The 18,359-nt window shown below is 53.3% G+C and overlaps 1 protein-coding gene across 2 annotated transcripts; it reads right to left on the bottom strand.

Annotated features, from left to right (window-relative positions):
* Positions 1–7,477: 7,477 nt before the first annotated feature.
* On the bottom strand, positions 7,478–17,416 carry RBPJL (recombination signal binding protein for immunoglobulin kappa J region-like). Of its 2 annotated transcripts, none has more exons than XM_012657953.1 (12): positions 17,067–17,416; positions 15,768–15,876; positions 14,357–14,482; positions 13,161–13,231; positions 12,865–12,980; positions 12,424–12,598; positions 10,314–10,451; positions 9,771–9,880; positions 9,360–9,512; positions 8,086–8,241; positions 7,853–7,956; positions 7,478–7,748 (listed from the first exon to the last, which is right to left on the bottom strand). In XM_012657953.1, the coding sequence occupies exons 1-12, from the start codon at positions 17,086–17,088 to the stop codon at positions 7,478–7,480; spliced, it is 1,551 nt and encodes a 516-aa protein (XP_012513407.1). In that variant the 5' UTR covers positions 17,089–17,416. The 2 variants fall into 2 exon arrangements, with proteins under 2 accessions (XP_012513407.1, XP_012513408.1); XM_012657954.1 differs by having other exon boundaries at positions 7,478–7,751.
* Between the last annotated feature and the right edge of the window lie 943 nt (positions 17,417–18,359).

The following is an 18,359-nucleotide window of genomic DNA, read 5'->3' on the forward strand; positions in this document are numbered from 1 at the left end:
TCCGGATTGGGCTGGAATAGTTCAGGTCGACAGTTCTACCCTTTCTGCTTTCTGCTTGGGAACCAGCTGGTGTTCTTCGGTTTGCTTTCTCCAAGCCCTAGAGCTGTGCTGTGCTATCCAATACATTAACCACATGTGGCTGCTTCCATTTAAGTCAATTAAAGTCACGTAAAGTTAAAACTTCATTCCTCGGTGGCACTAACCACATTCCGAGAGCTCAGTCACCACACGTGGCTGGTGGCTACTGTATTGACAGAGCAGAGAGCATTTCCAGCTAGTGGACAGCGCTGCTCTAGAGAACTAAACCGGCTCAACATGTCACAGCCTTGGCTGTGCTGAGATGAATCTTGTCTCCCTGAGCTGGGGGGAGCATGGGGGAGGGCTGATGAGGCCCTGTTATCTGGGACTCACCCGCTTTCCAGAGAGGAGAGGCCTGGTGGTGGCTTAGCCAGGGCAGGCAGTGTCTCCTCCTACCCTCCTGGGCTGGGCTGAGGGAAACCACCCTCTCTTGCTGCATCAGTGGCTGTTAACTCCCGTGGCCACCCCAACTCAGGGTCCCAGCTGGCTGGGTCTCCTTCTACCCCCAGGGCCCTTTACCTCGGGCCGTGTGTTGGAGTGAGCCCCTCTTCTGTAGCCAACTCTCACTGTTGTCTGTAACTGTTGTCTGTTACTGATTTTTTTGATAAAAAGATAATAAAACCTGGTACTTTCTAGATTGCCTGCCTTTGTCCTTTTGGTTTGTAACAAGTCATCCTTTCTGGGCTCTGTACTCCTTGATCTCAGTAGAGCATGAAAAATCCCCTTGACCAAATCCCCTATGGAGTGCCGGACACAGGGGGCGGTGGTAGGGGACAGAGATGTAAGAAGGGGCAGGAAATGGCCCCGAGAGGAGGGGGAGCATCAGAACATGCACCCTGGTAGCCTGTGCAGCACATCGCTCCTACCTCAGTGTTTTGTTTAGGTGACCCTATGTTTAAAAAACAAACACAAGAATCCTTGAATTAGTCGCCATCTATAGAAATCAGGACGTTTCTCATAAAAATCCTGATTTCTTGCTTTTTTGGGGGGAAAAAAAATCACCATTTGGCAACTGTCAGCCTGAGTGGCAACAAATGGGAGTTGCCGAGAGTCAGGTACCCATCTGGATGTGGGCTCTGCCACGCCACAGCCTCTGCTTGCTTCATTCACGTCACCTGCATGGCCTTAGCAGGCACTGTAGTTGACAAGCTCTGGAAATACCATTGACAGCTCTTGATCCTCATACCCTGTGAGGTGAGTAAGATCCTTGTCACCAAGGGGGCAAACTGCTCCTAGCTTGTCTGGGCAGAGATGAGCCTTAATTCCAGGTCCTCGGACGTTGGACGTGTTCCCTTGGCACCATGTTGCCCAGTGCTTTGCTGGGGTGGGGGAAGGATGCAGAGGATTTGGTAGTAGCTGTAGCAAACCCTCGCATCGCACACCATGAGCCAGGAACCCATTCTCAATGCTTTGTACCTGAACCCATGTAATCATCACCACTCCACAAAGAACGTGCTGTTAGTATCCCCATTTGACACATTGGCAAACTACATCTAAGAGGTTCAATAACTTGCCTAAAGCTACACAGCCTACCAGTGGTGGAGGTGGGATTTGAACCCAGGCAGTCAGGCTCTGGAGTCTGCTCACAGCTGCACTGCCTATCAGGGTTTATGTAATCCAAGCCCCTTCCCTGGGAGCTGCTCAGCCCCCACAAACCCCCTCTAAAGCAACGAGTTTGGTCTCAAATCCCATATTAGCTCAAATCTCTCTTGAGATCCTGCTACATTTTGTTTTCCTGAGTCCCCTGAGGCTCGAGTGGGTCTCTGTTCCTTGTAACTTGTGTCTCACAGAAGCCCCTCACATCTTTTAGAGCTGCACTATCCAATACAGTAGCTGTTAGTCATGGCGGCTATTTAAATTTAAATTGATTAAAATTTCAAAAATAAAAATTCAGTTCCTTAGTTGCACTAGCCTCATTTCAAGTGCTCAATAGCCACAATGGGTAGTGGCTGCTATATTAGATGGTGCAGATATACAACATTTCCATGGTTGCAGAAATTTCTATAAGGGCCATGTGATATGAGACTGTGAGTCAGGACCTCTGGGTTCACATTTTAGCTTTCACCAGCTGTTACCTTGTGCTCCAACAGCCTACAGAAAGGCAAGCCAAAGCTTGGCACACAGTAAGTGCTCAATAAATGGTATTCTAAGCATCAGTGCCATCTTTTTGGGTAAGGTATTAGATCCAGAAGAGCCCTGCATTCGTTATCTATTGCTATGTGAAATTATCCCCAAACTTAGGGGCTTATAACAACAAAAATACTATCTCACATAGTTTCTGTGGGTCAGAATTCAGGAGCAGTTTAGCTGGGTGCTTCTGACTCAGGGTCAGAACATTTTGACTGCAGTCAAAATGTTGGCCAGGGCTGCAGTCTCATCTGAAAGCTTGACTGGGGCTGGAGGATCCACTTCCAAGATGGCTCAATTATATTTCTGGCAACGTGGTGCTGGCTGTTGGCAGAAAGCTTCAGTTTCTCACCACATGGACCCACACAGGGCTGACTGTCCTCGTGACACGGCGGCTAGCTTCGTGCAGAGTAAGTAATCCAAGAGAGCCAGGTGGGAGCTATGATGTCTTTTATGACCTAGTCTTGGAAGTCACCCACTGTCACTTCCATGATATTGGTCATGTAGGTCAGCCCTATTCATTGTGAGAGGAGACTACACAGGGGCAGGAACACCAGGAGGCAACACTCATTTGCAGCCCCATCACTAGTCAACCTTGGACAAGTGTTACTCTGTCTGGACAGCTAACTCCGATTGGCACAGTATTATTTCTGAGAATTGAGCAGGGGATGAAAACTGGATCCTGGACAACATTGGGCCATTTTTGTTCATGAACCTGCTAATCTTCTGAGGCAGCAGAAGCACTGACTTCTGCATGAGACAATGCATGGGCCGTGGGAAGGCCTACAAACCAAACAGATCTCCCCTGCCAATGATACGCTGTGTGGTTTGGGGGAGAAGGCAGAATTCTAAGATGGACCCCAAGATTTCTGCCCCCTGTTGTATACAACCTGTCTAATTCCCTCCCCTTGAGTATGTGCAGGACCTGTAAATATGATGGGATGCCATGAGGTTAATGATTAGGTTACATTAGCTAGCCAAAGTAAAGGTGCCTCTCTGTTGGCAAGCAGCCAGCTATAGCAGGTGTTTACCATTTTTCCCTCTGAAAGCATTATTGTACCACCGCTACCCTGCCTGCCTTTGTCCCTTGGGGTCTGGAAAAGAGCCAAGCCTAACTAGGGGGCCTTTTTTAAGTGAGTATTCTCAGAGCTGGCCCTTGGGCAAAACCTTGCATGTAGATGTATTGGTTTCACTTCCCTTAAAGCCACTTTCTCTCTCCCTTGTCATCTTCACAGGTCCTTGTGCTCAGCCACCCACGTCCTCTCCAGGGAGGAGGGTGCCTACAATTTTACCCATCCTGTGTGATTATAACTAGTTTCTCTTTGCAGAAAACCTTACTTAACAGAAACAAAAAAGAGAAAGAAACCCCAAGGTCAGTGCTTAAACTGGGAGACGAACTTGTTAGTGGTGGAACCTCAGGCAGCATGAGAGCTGGTAAACTGAGAGGTTTTAGAACAGAGATTTTGGCCTTAATCGCTCTGCCTACCCCATCCCGCCCCCGATCCTCTGCCCCCTGCAACACATACTCTGCCTACACACAGCAGCATGGTAGAAGGAGGATTAAGAGAACCTTAGAGCTCCAGACTTAGTGTCAGGAGTACAGGATTTAAACCAATGACAATCTTTGCCATCAACCTGCTGTGACCTTAGCTTCCTTTCTTGGAGCCTCAGTTTTCCCATCTATAAAATGAAGAGGAATATGGTCTAGAGCAACAATTCTCCACCCTGGCTGCTCTCTGGAGTCACATAGGAGGGTCTCTGCAAACAATGCAGATGCCTGGGCTCCACCCTCAGAGGCGTTAATACAATTGATCTGTGGTGTGACCTGGATGCCTAATTTTTTTTTTTCAAAAATAGGGGTGGACGGATGAAGATAGTGGGGATTGGGGAGGAATGGGGAAGGGTTAGGGTGTCTCCCTTTGTTGCCCAGGCTGGACTCGAACTCCTGGGCTCAAGCAATCCTCCCCTGCCTCAGCCTCCCAAGTAGCTGGCATTACAGGTGTGCATCACTGTGACCCGAATATCTAATTTTTGATATCTCGGTAGATGATTCTAATGTGAAGAGGACTAAATCTGTAAATAGGTTTTAGAGTGTTTGGAAATTCTATGGAAGTATATAGAATTGTGTGTCTAAACCTCCAAAGGATCCTGAGAGCATAAGCAAGTTAAGATTATCTTTAAGGAACCTAATAGTTTTTAAGTACACATAAATAAATGAAAACTCAATGCTTGGGAGGGGAACAGTGCCACCTGCTGGTTTCACTTTGCATTAGCAATATCCAAATATCTGCCGATGCAATGTAATGCATTTGCTATTTATTGAAAATCAACTCAACATGCAAGGCATTGTGATGCGCCTTCCAGGACATACAATGATAAGAGCTCCTTTCCACATGAAACTCACAGTCTAGAGGGGAGAACAGGCGTGTACATAAAGCCCTTTGATCCAAGATGGTGACCGACAGGGTCACAGGGAGGTTCTGCGGGAATATAAGAAGGAAGCCTGGGGCCAGGGTTGAATTTACGGGTGCGTGACCTGTGCTTAGAAGGGCCCTTCACTTGGTTTCATCATCTCCTGTCACTGTCTTGAAATTCTTAATAATTTTTGAACAAAGGGCCATACGTTTTCATTTTGCACTGGGCCCTACAAATTATGTAGCTGGGTCCTATCTGGGGTGGTTGAGGAAATTTTGGAGGAGATGACATCTGACCTGGCAGGGCAGTAGTGGAGGGAGAGGAGAAGAAGCAGCATATTGTAGTATGACAGGAAAGGTGGAGTCCCTTGGCCCTGGTGACTGGATGGTTTTGGGGAAGGAGGCAGAAGATCAGGTGCTGCCAAGGGAGGTTGGGAGGGAGGGAAGGGAGTTTGATGTTAGATGGATTCAGGCTCAAGTGCAAGGAGGATCTCCAAGGACAGGTCCAGCAAATGGAACTCAGAAGATGAGCCAGGGCTAAAGCTTTGGGGTCACAGACTTCCAGGTGGGTGCCTAGGTGGGATCAAGGGTTATAGGATCCCCTGTGAGGGGTGGAGAAGAAGACAGAGCTGCATGGCTGGGTCTGAGCTTTGGCCTCTGGATCTCCTGCCTTGGGTGGTGGAGAAAGCCCTGCAGGGCAGGGCTGGGTGGCCCTGGAGCCCCAACTCCCCGTGCCGTGCTATGAAACTCCTCTTAGCCTCCTTATGAGTGGCTTCCTGCTTCAACACCACTGAGGCACAGTGAGCTCAATCTCTCCTGAGGCAGCCACTCATTTTGGGGACATTTCTCATTCAACTTGGTCTCTGCGTTTCTCAGTCAGAAGTCACCTTCACCACACCGGGCTTTAAATAGGCTTCTCCATCGCCCCTCGCAGTGGGTTTCAGCCTGCTGCTGGCAGGTGATGGAACTTCATCAGGACTTTGGGGCGTCTACAGAGCAAACCCCACTTCTTTTCCTCTGGGAAATGTCAGCATTTTTCTCAAGGGACTTTCCATGTTCTGGGGGAGACGTTTTACAGGAAATAAGCTCTTCCTCAGGAAGTCAAAGAAGGGCCCCAGGGAGTTAGAACCTGGAACCCACATTTCAGACCAGTCCTCCCATGGGGCACCACCAGAGGCTGGTACAGGTCGCTGGCACCCGTGATGTCAGTGTCCTTAGTTCCAATAGCCCAAGGCAGGATTCTGCCTGGGCTTTTTGTTTGTTTTAGTTTTTTGGGGTTTTTTTTTTTTTTTTGCTTCCCTGTCATGCACAGACTAGGCAGAGGGTGGGTGGGCGGATAGGGACGGATTGTCATTCTGTCCATGGGCCCCATGAGAGAAGCCCCCTCTCAGCTGTGCTATTGCCCAGTCGATCCCAGGAGTTCTGCCCGAGGTTGTCCTGGGAAAGTTTTGTTCTGAACAGTTCACCTCTGGGCCTAGGATGCATCCTCGCTTGGGATGGGGAGATAGCTAGTAGGGTAACTCATCCCCAGAGCTGACAGGTGTCCCACTGGGCAGGGACAGAAACTCAGGGAATGCCACCGGCCTGTGAACCCATTCCTCCTCTAGAAAGGGTCAAAAAGGCAGGCTCTCTCTTCTATCGGATTTGTGGTCCTTTTTTCTCTGCAGGTCTCTGTGTGTGTGTGTGTGTGTGTGTGTGTGTGTGTGTGTGTGTGTCTGTATGTGAGGGTGGAGGGAAGTACACTGGGGCACCTCCCTCCCTGGGGAGGTAGGTCATTCAGATCAGACCCTACCTTGGATAGGGCTGGTTTTAGTACAGCAGAGGAATCCCTGAGCCTCAGGACTGCATCTTACTGGGCGTGTGGGAGAAGCAACTGAGGCACAGTCAAGATGGCAAGACCTAGGCCAGGCACAGTGGCTCACGCCTATAATCCTAGCACTCTGGGAGGCCGAGGCAGGAGGATTGCTTGAGCTCAGGAGTTCAAGACCAGCCTGAGCAAGAGCGAGACTCAGCCTCTACTAATAGAAAAATTAGCCAGGCACAGTGGCACATGCCTGTAGTCCCAGCTACTGGGGAGGCTGAGAGGTAGGAGGTTCACTTGAGCCCAGGAGTTTGATGGTTTGAGGTTGCAGTGAACTATGATGACACCACTGTACTCTAGCCTGGGCTACAGAGCAAGACTCTGTCTCAAAAAAAAAAAAAAAAAAAAAATGGCAAGACCTGGCCACTGTCCAGGCACCTGCCCAGCCACCAAAGCTGTGGACCAAAGCAAACACAGGCAAGGCTCTGTGCCTGATTCCAGCCATAGGGAGTACAGGGAGGAGCAGGTCCTTGTGCTCCAGGTCAGATCTGATGCTCCAGGGCATGCTGGCCATGCTCCAGGAGGCTGTGCCCCATGCCTGCATGTGTGAAACTATGTTGTCTCTTCCAGAGAGGACACAGATGCCTGGCGGGTAAATGCCTCAGGCTTGGCTCCTCGGAGTGTACGAAATTGTGAGTGACACACAGGGAGAGCGGGAGGGAGGCAGACGGAGGGATAGGGTACACAAATACATCTACAGAGACGAGGTTACTGGGGAGGGATTGAGATTGATCTAGAGACGATGAGAAGAGAATAAGACAGGGAGAGCTATATGCACTGGACACGGAGAGCATCACTCGGGTTGTGTCTTCCTGTATGTATAAGGATGAGTGAGTGACCCATGCAAGGCCCGCGAGGCCGGGTTTCCATGGTGAGCCTTCTGCTGCCCTTCCGCAGCAAAGGGACAAGGAAGCAGGGCTGAAGACCTAGAAAAACGGCCGCGCCCCAGGCCTGGGCACAGACCCCTGCGGGGGCAGCCCCGGCGCCCAGGCCACGCCTAAGTCTGGATGAAGAGGTGGAAGTTGGTGCGCGTGAACTCCTGGTGGATGCTCTCCAGGAGCGTGTCGGCGTCGGCAGCGGGCTCGGAGGCGCCCGGGGGACCCGGCCGCGCGCTGTACTCGGGGGTGTAGGTGAAGGAGAAGGCACTGGGGTAGAAGAGCCGGTCGGCGCGCACGAGGCTCACGGGCACTGTGATGGGCGTGCGCAGCCAGCGCCAGTCGCTGCCGAAGGCCGCTACGTCGGGCACCACACACACCAGGGACCGCGGGCTCCTAGGGGTGGAGCACCAGGGTTACGGCTGCAGTGACTCTGATGACAGGTACTCCTCCCCCGCTCCCCCGGGCCCAAGGGAGGCTGTCTCCCCATCGCGTACCTGTACATGGTCTCTGCCTCCACGTCGCCGAACCACACCTTGAGCCCCGCGTGGAAGTTCTCTCCGTGGAGCTCCAGCGTGGCCACGTCGCCCCCGCCGCTCAGCTGGGGGGGGGTGGGACAAGTTGGAGTGGGGGCATGGGGCCCGGAACCCGCCGCCCTCCCTCACTTGCATCCCCGCCTGCCGGTGCAGGCCGGGTCCACGCGTCCCAGCGCCCCCTGCGCTCGTTTCACCTCTAGGGTGCTGATGAGGGGCACCGGGGTGACGGGCTCCCGCGTGCACGCCAGGCTGCTGCTGAAGGAGAACTCCACCGACTCCGTGCCGATGATGGTCCAGCAAGAGCTGTCGTTGAGCAGCGCTCTGTTCGCCTCCTTGGGGCAGGGAGAGGCCTGGGGGGAAGACCGGAGGGGCGGAGGCAGAAGCTTCGCAAGGCGGCCGCCAGCGCACCGCGTTAGGTACCACTGGGTACCGAATAGAGGTACCAGCCCCAGGCTCTGCGGTTTACCTTCCCGTGAGCTTGGACAAGACCCTTAAGTTCTCTCGCTTAGAGTTAAATAAGTTCGTCGGACTGATTTCTTTCTTTTTCTTTTCTTTTCTTTTCTTTTCTTTCTTCCTTCCTTCCTTCCTTCCTTCCTTTCTTTCTTTCTTTCTTTCTTTTCTTCTTTCTCTCTTTTTTTGACAGAGTCTTGCTCTGTCGCCCAGGCTAGAGTGCAGTGGCGTCAGCCCAGTTCAAAGCAACCTCCAATTCCTGGGCTCAAGCGATCTTCCTGCCTCAGCCTCCGGAGTAGCTGGGACTACAGTTGCCCACCACCATGCCCAGCTAATTTAAAATTTTTTTTTTTTTTGTAGAGACACGGGTCTGGCTATATTGCCCAGTCTGATCTCCAACTCCTGGCCTCAAGAGATCCTACTGCCACGCGCGCGATCCTACCACCTCGACCTTACAAAGGTGCTGCGATCACAGGCCTGAGCCACCACACCCAATTTAGAATTCTATTTTTTAACATTGTGCAGTTCTATACCCTAACATTCTACAATTTTAGTATTTTTTGGGAAAGAATATTGCTCATTAATAACTGTTATTTCTACATATTATGATTCTATCTCCTAACATTCTATGATAATATTCTTTTGGTAGTAATATTGCTTAATAATATTTTCCACATTCTACAATTTTCCATATTCTATGTCTTAACATTCTATGATTCTAATAGTACTTACTCAATAAAACTCCATACTATTACCTATTACAACTTTTATTTACATCCTGCAATTTTATATCCCAGCATTCTATGATTCTAAAATTCTTTGGGAAGGAGTATTGCTCAGTAATATTATTACTATTTTTCTGCATACTATCATTCTGTCTATGATTTTAATACTCCATGGGAGGCAGTATTGCTCAGTAAGTAGCAACCATGATGATGATGATGACTATCTTACATTCTTTGGTTCTCTGCATTCTCACTTTCTTGGATGCTTGGTGCCAGTATTCTTTGCTTCTCACCTGGAATTGCACCACCTTCTCTGTGGCAAGGCATAAGTAGGTGCCACCCTCTCCTGGAGGACCATCTGGAAACTGGAATGCACACTTGTGCAGCTGGGAGATGGGCTCATCCACGTCGAGGAGTGCGCATTGTTTGGCTACTTTGCGGATGATCTGCAATGGAAGGGTGGTAAGAAGGTGCCTGGGTGACAGAGGCTGCCCTCCCAGCCAGTTCTCTGCCACTCTGATAGCCACGTGGGCACTAGGAGAGTCCCCCCGCCCCTTGACTTCCACCCAGTCCTACAAAGTATCCCCAGAGTGAGAATAGGTATCTTCATGCTTGGGCCCTCACTCTCCAGCTCTGCCCATATGGGCCATACTCTCTATATGGATCTGGGGGGGCCGCTCCAGGGACGCCCTCCCTTCCCATACCATAGGAGGTAGTGTGATGCCGGTAACAGTACAGACGAGCTGCACCAGGGAGCCGTAGCGCACGTAGCCCTCCCGAGGTGGGAAGTCCCCTTGGGAACAGTGCTCATCAGCTGAGGGTCAAAAAAGGGAAGGAACGAGGGTTTCAAGGGGCCCAAGTTTCTGTCCCAAACCCTGCCTTCTGGCTCCACGCCACATCCCACATGGGCACTGGGGGAAGCTTTGGCACCCAGGGTAGCAGCTGAAGCTGAAGTTTCTAATCTTGGAGAGGTCATTTATGGCCATCCTCACAAATGTCTGCCCTTAGGGGCAGGGGTGGGGGCAGGGGCGGGGCAGGCAGCTTAGTTGATACGAGGGGAAAGGACATGGACATTGGAGTCAGAATAGCTTGGATCCGTTGCTGACTCACTGGGACCCTGGGCAAGTCTATTTGTGTTTCTGAGCCTCAGTTTCATAGGGCAAAGTTTCCCTTCCTTGAGGAGTTGTGGTGAAGATTAAATAACCTTATGCATGGAGTGCCCGGCCCCGGCCCGCAGATGTGATTACCCAGGTGCAGCGTGAAGGCTGCCCACTGTCTGGCACTGGCCACAAAGGCCCCGTCCTCCACAGAGAGGTAGCGTGTGGAGACCGTCTGGGAGCGCAGGCGGTTGAAGAGGGAGACCTTTGAACCCGAGGATATGCACACTGTGGGGGGAGGTGGAATCAGTACCCTGGCCTGGCATGGTCCCTTGGACTTGCCAGACAATTTCCAATCCTCTGTCCCCTGTGCCAGCCTGGCTAACATGCCCACTGGCCTAGCCACACTGGGCATTCATATTCCACAGATATTTATCTAGTACCTGCTGCAGTCCTGCTTCCTTACCTTCACCAGCTCCTTTTTGCTGCCTGGGCATCCTTCAGTTCAACAAACAGAAATTTTAAAACACTTTTATAAATTAAAAATATTTTTTTAAAGAGACAGGGGTCTCTCTATGTTGCCCAGGCTGGCCTCAAACTTTTGGGCTCAAGTGATCCTCCTGTCTCAGCCTCGCAAGTATCTCGGACTATAGGCATGCACCACCATGCCTGGCAGAATTTTATCAACTAGTCACTATGTGCCTTCTTTGTGGCAGGGACTGTGCAGGGTGCTGGGTACCAAAGGGTGAATTAAACTCAGATTTTCTCTGGAACAGTTCACAGTCTCGAAAGGAAGACAGGGACACAAATATAAAATTTCAGTATGAAGTCATAAGGGCTGAGTTAAGGAGGCCTTCTTGGAGGAGGTTATATGCCCTGCTAGGGAGCAGGCATGAGGTAGGAGTTACACAGAGGATGCATAAGCAAAGGTTGTAGTACCATATTCCTAGAGGCTGACATTTATCTTTTCCGGCCTATTGCACATAATCAGAGCCACGGTTTCATTTTCTCACTTGACTTTGACCACTGGGGAGAAAGCACTGGGTGGGTCACCTTCCTCTCTCCTCTCACAGTGCTAGGGCTTACTGTAGGTGCTCAATTTATACCTAGCCCAAGTTCCTGTCCCTTGAATTAGACGTAGAATTTATTGTGCGCCAAGTGCTTTTCTAAATGCTTTACATGCATTGGCTCCTCTGAGTCTCTCAACAACCCTCTGAGGCAGATGATATGATCTCCACTTAGGAGAGCAACTTGCACCATATCATGCAGCTAGCAAATGGCGGAGCCAGGATTCAAACCCAGGCCACTGGGCTCCAGAATCTGGGCTCTTAACCATCACACTATACCACACTCACCCCTCTCTGGCCCTTTCCTGATACTGCGGCCCAGCCAGAACACTGCCTGGATCTGAGACATTCTACAAGGGTTTTTAACAGACAGAAAGTAAGTGTGGTAGAGGGTAGGAGCTGGGTTCTGGAGTCACATCGACTCATGTTTTCATCCTGGCTTGGCCACTTCTAAGTTGGGCAATCTTAGCAAAGTCACCTGGGATGTGATAGGCCTAAATATTTCTTAAGCGACATAGGAACAATGATAGTACCTATGTCACAGGTATGCAAGGACAAGCATCAGATAGGGTAATGCAAGTAAATGCCCTCTAGGAAAGCCGCCTCCTACCCAACCCGCTCACCTTTCAGTGATGGTTGTCTGATGTTGCCATTGTTAATTAGGCTTTTTTCCCCTCCCTATTCTTAGAGCCCCCAGCCCTGGGATTTGCCACTTGACATCCAGGACAGTGCTAATCTCACATTTTTCTTCGATCCGCTCTGTGTGTCCCCTGCTAGGTTGTGCTTTCCACTAGAAAAGACACCTGCCTTTATTTTATAGGGATCCAGCACCCAGCACAGAGCCAGGCATACGTATACTTTTAACTGAGTTTCCTCTGCCCCTTTATCATCACTTTTAATCTGTCCCTAGTTCAGCACCTGTCGGCCATTTGTCTGCTCTGGACCCCCAGAGCCCACCCTCGGAGTCTAGTGTCATCCTCTTTTCCCTCTGTTTTTGATCCTTCCCTCTTCTCACCCCCAGGCCTAAGCCGCACCCACTCACGCACACTCCTCCCCTCTCCCGGCTCAGACTGCACCTTTTTCACTCTGACCCCACCCCTATAATCCAGCCCCCCCACCCCACCCGTCCCAAATTAGCGGCTCTTGGTTGCACCTCCCCACCCTGCCCTGCGCTCAGGCCCCGCCCCGCTCACGGTCCGTGTTTTTCAGCGACTGCTTCTTCTGCGAGGGCTTCGAGATGACCTTGATGAGGCGGCTGTGGAAGGTGCCCAGCTCCCGGCCCCCGCGCAGCACTAGCCGCAGCACCAGCCGAAAGTGCTTCCTCTTGTCTGCGTCCGAGATGTACAGGGTCTTGGCGCAACCGAATTCCTGCGGGGCTCGTGGGGACGGGGCCTTCTCGTTCCAGCCCTCCACACCGGATGAACCAGCCTCCCCCAGATATCTGACGTCCGCCCCATCGGAGGTGACAAGAAGCTCCTCGATCCAGGCTTTCGGGCTCAGCCTTAAGGCAGCACCCTGGCCTCCCAGCCTCCCTCCCCATGTCTCGGCTTCCGGAGGGGAGTGAAGAAGCCCTCTTTTCCAAGGGAGAGGCAGGGAGGGGAGCAGGAATCAAACCCCTTCTCTTGCGCGCTCACCCTGGAGTCCGGCTGCTCCTCGAAATTCAACTTCTGCGTTTCCGCGGCGCTGCCGGCCGCGCCGTCCAGTCCCATGTAACCGCAGACCGTGGGCCCCGTCTCCCCTGCCTGGTGAACTGGAAAGGGACGCGGGCTAGCCCTGGAGGGACTCAGGAAGCGTTCAGGTGCCAGGCAAGCTTAGTTCTGCCCGCCAGAGGGCGCGGCGAGACCGCAAGTGCGAACCACGCGGCGCCCAGGCCCTATGCGTGGTCCTCCCGCCAGAGTAGAGGGCGGGCAGCCCTGGAGTCCGCCCTCACCTTGGCCCTGCACTGGCTTCACCCTCCAGCCGGGACCGGAGAGGTAGACGCAGGGTGGAGGGCAGAAGAACCTGCGGAGATAAGAGTGTTGGGTTCCTCTATCTGTCTCCACCCGACTGTCCTGCAAGCATCGCAAAGTGGCATAAACCCAACAGAACCCTGGATTGCGTACGCCCCCACACCCCGCAGGCTTCCCCATGACTGTGAACCCCGTTAACACCCATTAGCCTTCTTCTTTCACACCCCTCATTCAACTCACCGGCAAGTCCTGTCCTCTCCACCTTCGAAACATACCCAGAATCCACTGGCTTCCTACTACCTCGGCCATGGTCCCTCTGGCATTACTTTTTGCCGGGACCACTGAGTCACCTTCCAAATTACCTCTGTTTCCACTGCTCCCCCCTTCAACTTGTTTCTCACACAGAGAGCTTTTTTAAAAACACGAGTCAGATCTTGTTACTCCTCTTCTTCAAGCCCTCCACTGCTTTGAAATTTAAAGCCTTCCCATGATGGGGCCCTGCTTACCTGTCAACCTATTTCCTGCAACTCCTCCCTCTGTCTCCAGCCACTCGGACTACTTTGGAACCTCAAACAGGCCTCGTTGGTACAGCCTCAAGTTCTTTGCATTTGCTGTTCCTTCTAATTGTAACATGCTTTCCCCAGATTTCCCGATGTCTGGCTCCATCTTAGCATTCAAGTCGCAGTTTAGATGTCACCTCCTAAAAGCCCTTAGCTAACCTAGCCCCACCTTTAGTTTCTATCACGGTGCCCTGTTCTATTCTCCTTCTAGCGCTCATTATCACACCTGGAAGTATCTTGTTTACGGATTTATAAGGAGTTTACTATCTGTCTCTTCCACACCAGAGTGAAAATGCCAGGACAGCAGGGATTGCACCTGTCTTGTTCGGCTGTATGTCCATTGCCCAGCAGTGCCACAGAGCCTGGCACATGATAAGCACTCAGTAAGTAGTTGTTGAATGAAAGAATGAATAAGTGTGTGAGTGAGCGAACGAATGAGGTCGGGAGATTCACAGGGAGGCTCTGCTATAGAGCAAAGTGGGAGCTAAGGCCCCTGGTCAGCCAAAAGCTGGGGTCTCTGCCCTGAGGCCTTCCCTGGCTCTAAAAGAGGCCCAACGGATGGAGGGTGCATAGGGCTGAAGGCTGCAGAGACTGGGAGGGACCCCTGGGACACCTACCGCTTCTCGTTTCCATAGGACTTCTGGGCCACCTTGGCATGCAGGATCCGCACCGTCTGCTCACACTGCTGCTGCAGGCACCCGCGCACCCCTTCCCTCAGGATGGTGGCATGCTCTGGGGATGACCTGGGAGTGGGGGGCGGGCAGGACAACCAGCCCGCACCAGGGAGAGTCAAGGGGCAAGGTGGCACAGAGCCCAAGCACTAAGGTTGAGTGAAATGAAGCGGGGGTGGGGCGGCTCTACATTCCACAGGGTCAGGGAGAGGAAGGTAAGGAGGGGGCTCGGGTGCAAGTCGTGGGCTAAATATTTGGTCTGCAAAGTGCTCAATGAGGCCTGCATGGAGCCCACCGGGACCACCCAGGTGCCACTCTGATGGTCTGGCTGCACGCCCATTGCAGCCCAGGGCCTTAGGGACACGTGGCTGTGATACAAAGGCCCTCTCTCATGCTGGCCCTGGGGTGGAGAGAGGTGAGTTAGGGCCCTCGGAGTTGGTAGAGGTTAAGCTTCCCCACCCCAGGGGAATGCCTGAGGGGCACAGCCTTTGCTGGCCCCGCAGCCCAGTCTGCTGTGTCGCCTCCTGCCGGCAGACGCCTGCAAACACCAAAGGGCCCCCAAACGCGTTTCCAGGACGGAGGTCGGGGGTGGGTCGGGGAATCTGAGTCTTTCTGGGGCCAACGCAGTACTCCTCTCCTCCCGTGAGACGAGTCCTGTTGCGGCGTCGGCTTTGCTTCCCTTGATTACAGGGAATCGAGGCCGATCCCATTGGTCCTGCGGAGCGAGCCGGGCAGAGCCTGGGGCCCGGCGCTTCTCGGCCTGGGTTTGAGTGGGTGCGGGCGGGTGGGCCAAGGCCTAGGCAATTGCAGGGAGCATGTAAAGGAGTCTGCGATGGGAGAGATTCGGAGGACAGCAGGTTGGGGCCGGAGGAGAGCCATGAACACTGAGGCTGTCCTTCTGAGCCCTTTACCCTGCTGGCAGGACGGGAGTCCGCGGCCTCTCCTCACTCCTGGAGGGGACAGCGGAGGGCAAGAGTGGGGCCGCACCCTCGGAAGCGGGGCCAGGCAGTCGGCGGCCAGAGCCAGGGCCGCTCCGCCCCTTGGGGCTCCTCAGGGAAGTGCCTCGTAGGCTTCCAACGCATTCCGGCTGCGGAGTGTCGCCGCCCCAGTCTCCCTCTGCAGCCTGATTCCGGCCCCGCAGCTAGCGCCTGCGGCTCCTAGGTGGCAGGAACAGGGGCCGCCGGGCTTGCCCCGCCCCAGCCCTCAGAGGAAGGGGGGTCGCTCCCTGCCAGTGGGAGCGGTCGCGGCCCGCACTCCCCCTCCTAACCCGCCAGCCCCGGGTTAAATGCGGCCGCCGCCTCCGCGCGCTCCAGCTGCCTGGCAGTCCCCACCTAGGGCACGCTGCCCACGCCGTTACCTGGTCCAACTGCCTGGGAGGCTCCGCCCGTCGGCTCCGCTCTGCAGCCGCGCCTCTGAGCTGTCCGGCAGGCTCAGGTGAGTCAAAAAGTCCGGGGGCGCTGAGGGGTCTGCAGGGGAACAGGCGACCGTCTGCAGCAGCGATGCACCGCCCACGATGCCCCTATCTGACCTGCAGTGCCTTTCCCTGCTTCTGTCGGGTCCTTTCCAAATTAAGCTCCCACCAACAAGGCGGCCAAAATGGGGTCACCCCTGCCCTCCTCTTGTCCCTCCAGGAACCGGCAGGAATGTCCTCAAGGTGTTCATTTCTTGGACAACTCTCGAGGAATTATTTACAGACCTCCCCTCTCTTGCCAGTCCACTCCTCCTCCCTCCCCAGAGCATCTCTGAGTCTTTCTCTCTAACTCAAGGATCAAGGAGGAGTCCCAGGTTCTACTGTCAACTCTGCCAGGATGTTGCTGTGTGAGCTTGAGACATTACCCTCTCTGGACCACGTTCCTTTCTCTATGGAATGAGGGGGTTTGGCAAGGTGATGAACGTTGAGGCAGTGGCTATTGTGACTTTCTCGGATTCCTGGGGTGGAGGTGGGGAACCAGGTGAGATGTCGGCTCAGACCAAGAGCAGGATAAGGGGGACCTTAATCAAGATTTTGAGGCCCAGAGGCTTCTCACGTGGGAAAGGATGGGGAGTGGCAAAGGCCCCTTGTCATTTTACCCTCATGCTGCCCAGGGATGCTGGCCTCCGCTATGGCCTGAGCTACAGAAGGCATTCCCCACCCTCCCACCTCCTCCAGCCGCTGGCACATCTAGCTTAGTCACCCTCCCACGATGGGCCCTGCCAGAGGGATTTCTGTTCTTCTACCAGGCCTGGAAGGCGAAGGGGGTAAAGAATCCGGGACCGGAAGGAAGCCGCCTGGAGTGAGCCACAGGCACCCGACCTTGCTCAGAATAGGCCCATTCACGGAATTGGGGGGGTCGGGGGCGGGGCTGCGGTTGGGTTAGGGGCGGCTGGCCTTCTCTGCCAAGAAATAGCAACAAAAAAATGTCTAACACAGCTTCAGCATGGGGCCCAGGGGGTGGGCTAGGGAATGGAAGAAACAGAAGTTTAGTGACTCCTAGGCGCCAGGGAGGAGGAGGCGGGGCTCAGGAGGGGGAAAGGGAGCCAGGAGTCCCAGGTTCTAATCCTGCTTTTGCAGCTCCGTAGGCTGCTTTCTTGGGCCTCTATGTTCCCATCTGTACAATGGGGGTCCTTAGTAATTCTCCAGGGGTGTCGACGGGGCAGCGGGAAGGTGAGGGCTCACCTGCTGCCTGCGCGGGATCCATGGCTGCTCTCCGAGGGCGCCCCCCGGGCGCGTGCAGTGACGCCGTCCCCGGAACCTGCTCACCCCAGCACCCCGACCCTCGCGCGGGATATATCCTGTCCAGGTCTTATCTCCAAGGACCCGGGGCTCCCGGCCCCCTGTTTGCTCTAGGCTGGGGCACCTGCTGGGCAGATGTGGGCTTCCCACGGCCACCCGGCCGTCGCAGCCAGACCCAGGCAGGCGCCCTCTGGCGGCCTTTCCTGAGAGCGCGGGAAATGAAGGCTCCAAGCCGAGAATTCTGGTGCGTGGTGGGTTTTGGCCCACTCTCTGCCCACCCCACCACACTCAACCCCGCGGACGCGCACGGCCCTTCCCCGCCGCCTGCGGTCGGGCGGTGCGTGTCTATTCGTGTGTGTGCAAGGGTTAGGGGAAGGGGAGTCGCAACGACAGCACACAGCTCCTTGTGTGCGGAGGGGAGGGGGCCGAGGTGGGAAATGACTCCTGTCTGCAGAGGGTGGCCTGATGGGAGAAGAGGGCACCGAACATCCCCTGCTGGCTCCCAGAACTGAATAAGCGTAGGATTCTACCCTGGCGCGGCCACTTCCTTGCAGCATGGCTTTGGGTACCAGCGCTTAACTTCTTTCTCTAAGCCTCGGTTTCCTTACCTGTACAATGGGGAAAATAACAGCCTTGGTCTCAGACCTGTAGAGGGGATTAAGTGCCACAATGCATGAAAAACATTTTACACTATGCTTCGATTTAAGAAAGACTTTTTTTCTGTTTAAATTTTGTATATTTTTACCTACTTTTTATTTATTTGCTATTCTGCAGTTCTACAAAGAATCACCCATGTTTCCCAGCAATCCCACTCTGATGAAATTTTTCTCTTTTTTTTTTTCTCTTTTATTATTTTCTTTTCTCTTTTTTTCTTTTGAGCCAGGGTCTTGCTCTGTTGCCTGGGCTAGAGTGCAGTGGCTTCATCATAGCTCACAGCAACCTCAAACTCCTGGGCTCAAGGGATCCTCCTGCCTCAGCCTCCTGAGTAGCTGGGACTACTGGCCTGCACCACCACGCCCGGGTGATTTTTCTTTCTTTTTCTTCTTTTCTTGGACTACTGAGCTCAAGTGATTCTCCCACCTCTGCCCCCAGAGTGCTAGGACTACAGGCATGAGCCACTGTGCCCAGCCATAAATTTTAAAATTAAGAAACATTTCAAACATACACAAAAATAGAGAGATTAGCAAAATAAACCCATGACCCTCCTCTCCCTCCAAGTGTCCATCACTCAGAATA

Source organism: Propithecus coquereli, unplaced genomic scaffold, assembly GCF_000956105.1.
Source record: "Propithecus coquereli isolate 6110/MARCELLA unplaced genomic scaffold, Pcoq_1.0 Scaffold566, whole genome shotgun sequence".
Lineage (NCBI taxonomy): Eukaryota > Metazoa > Chordata > Mammalia > Primates > Indriidae > Propithecus > Propithecus coquereli.

Bases quoted from the DNA above. Each gene is read 5' to 3' on its own strand.
- RBPJL (XM_012657954.1), bottom strand. From the start codon at position 17,088: ATGGATCCCGCGCAGGCAGCAG. The intron at 15,877-17,066 runs GTGAGCCCTCAC...GTTCCCCTGCAG, and splicing joins GGATCCCGCGCAGGCAGCAG to ACCCCTCAGCGCCCCCGGAC. The intron at 7,957-8,085 runs GTGAAACGAGCG...ACCCCCCCCCAG, and splicing joins CCCTCATCAGCACCCTAGAG to CTGAGCGGCGGGGGCGACGT.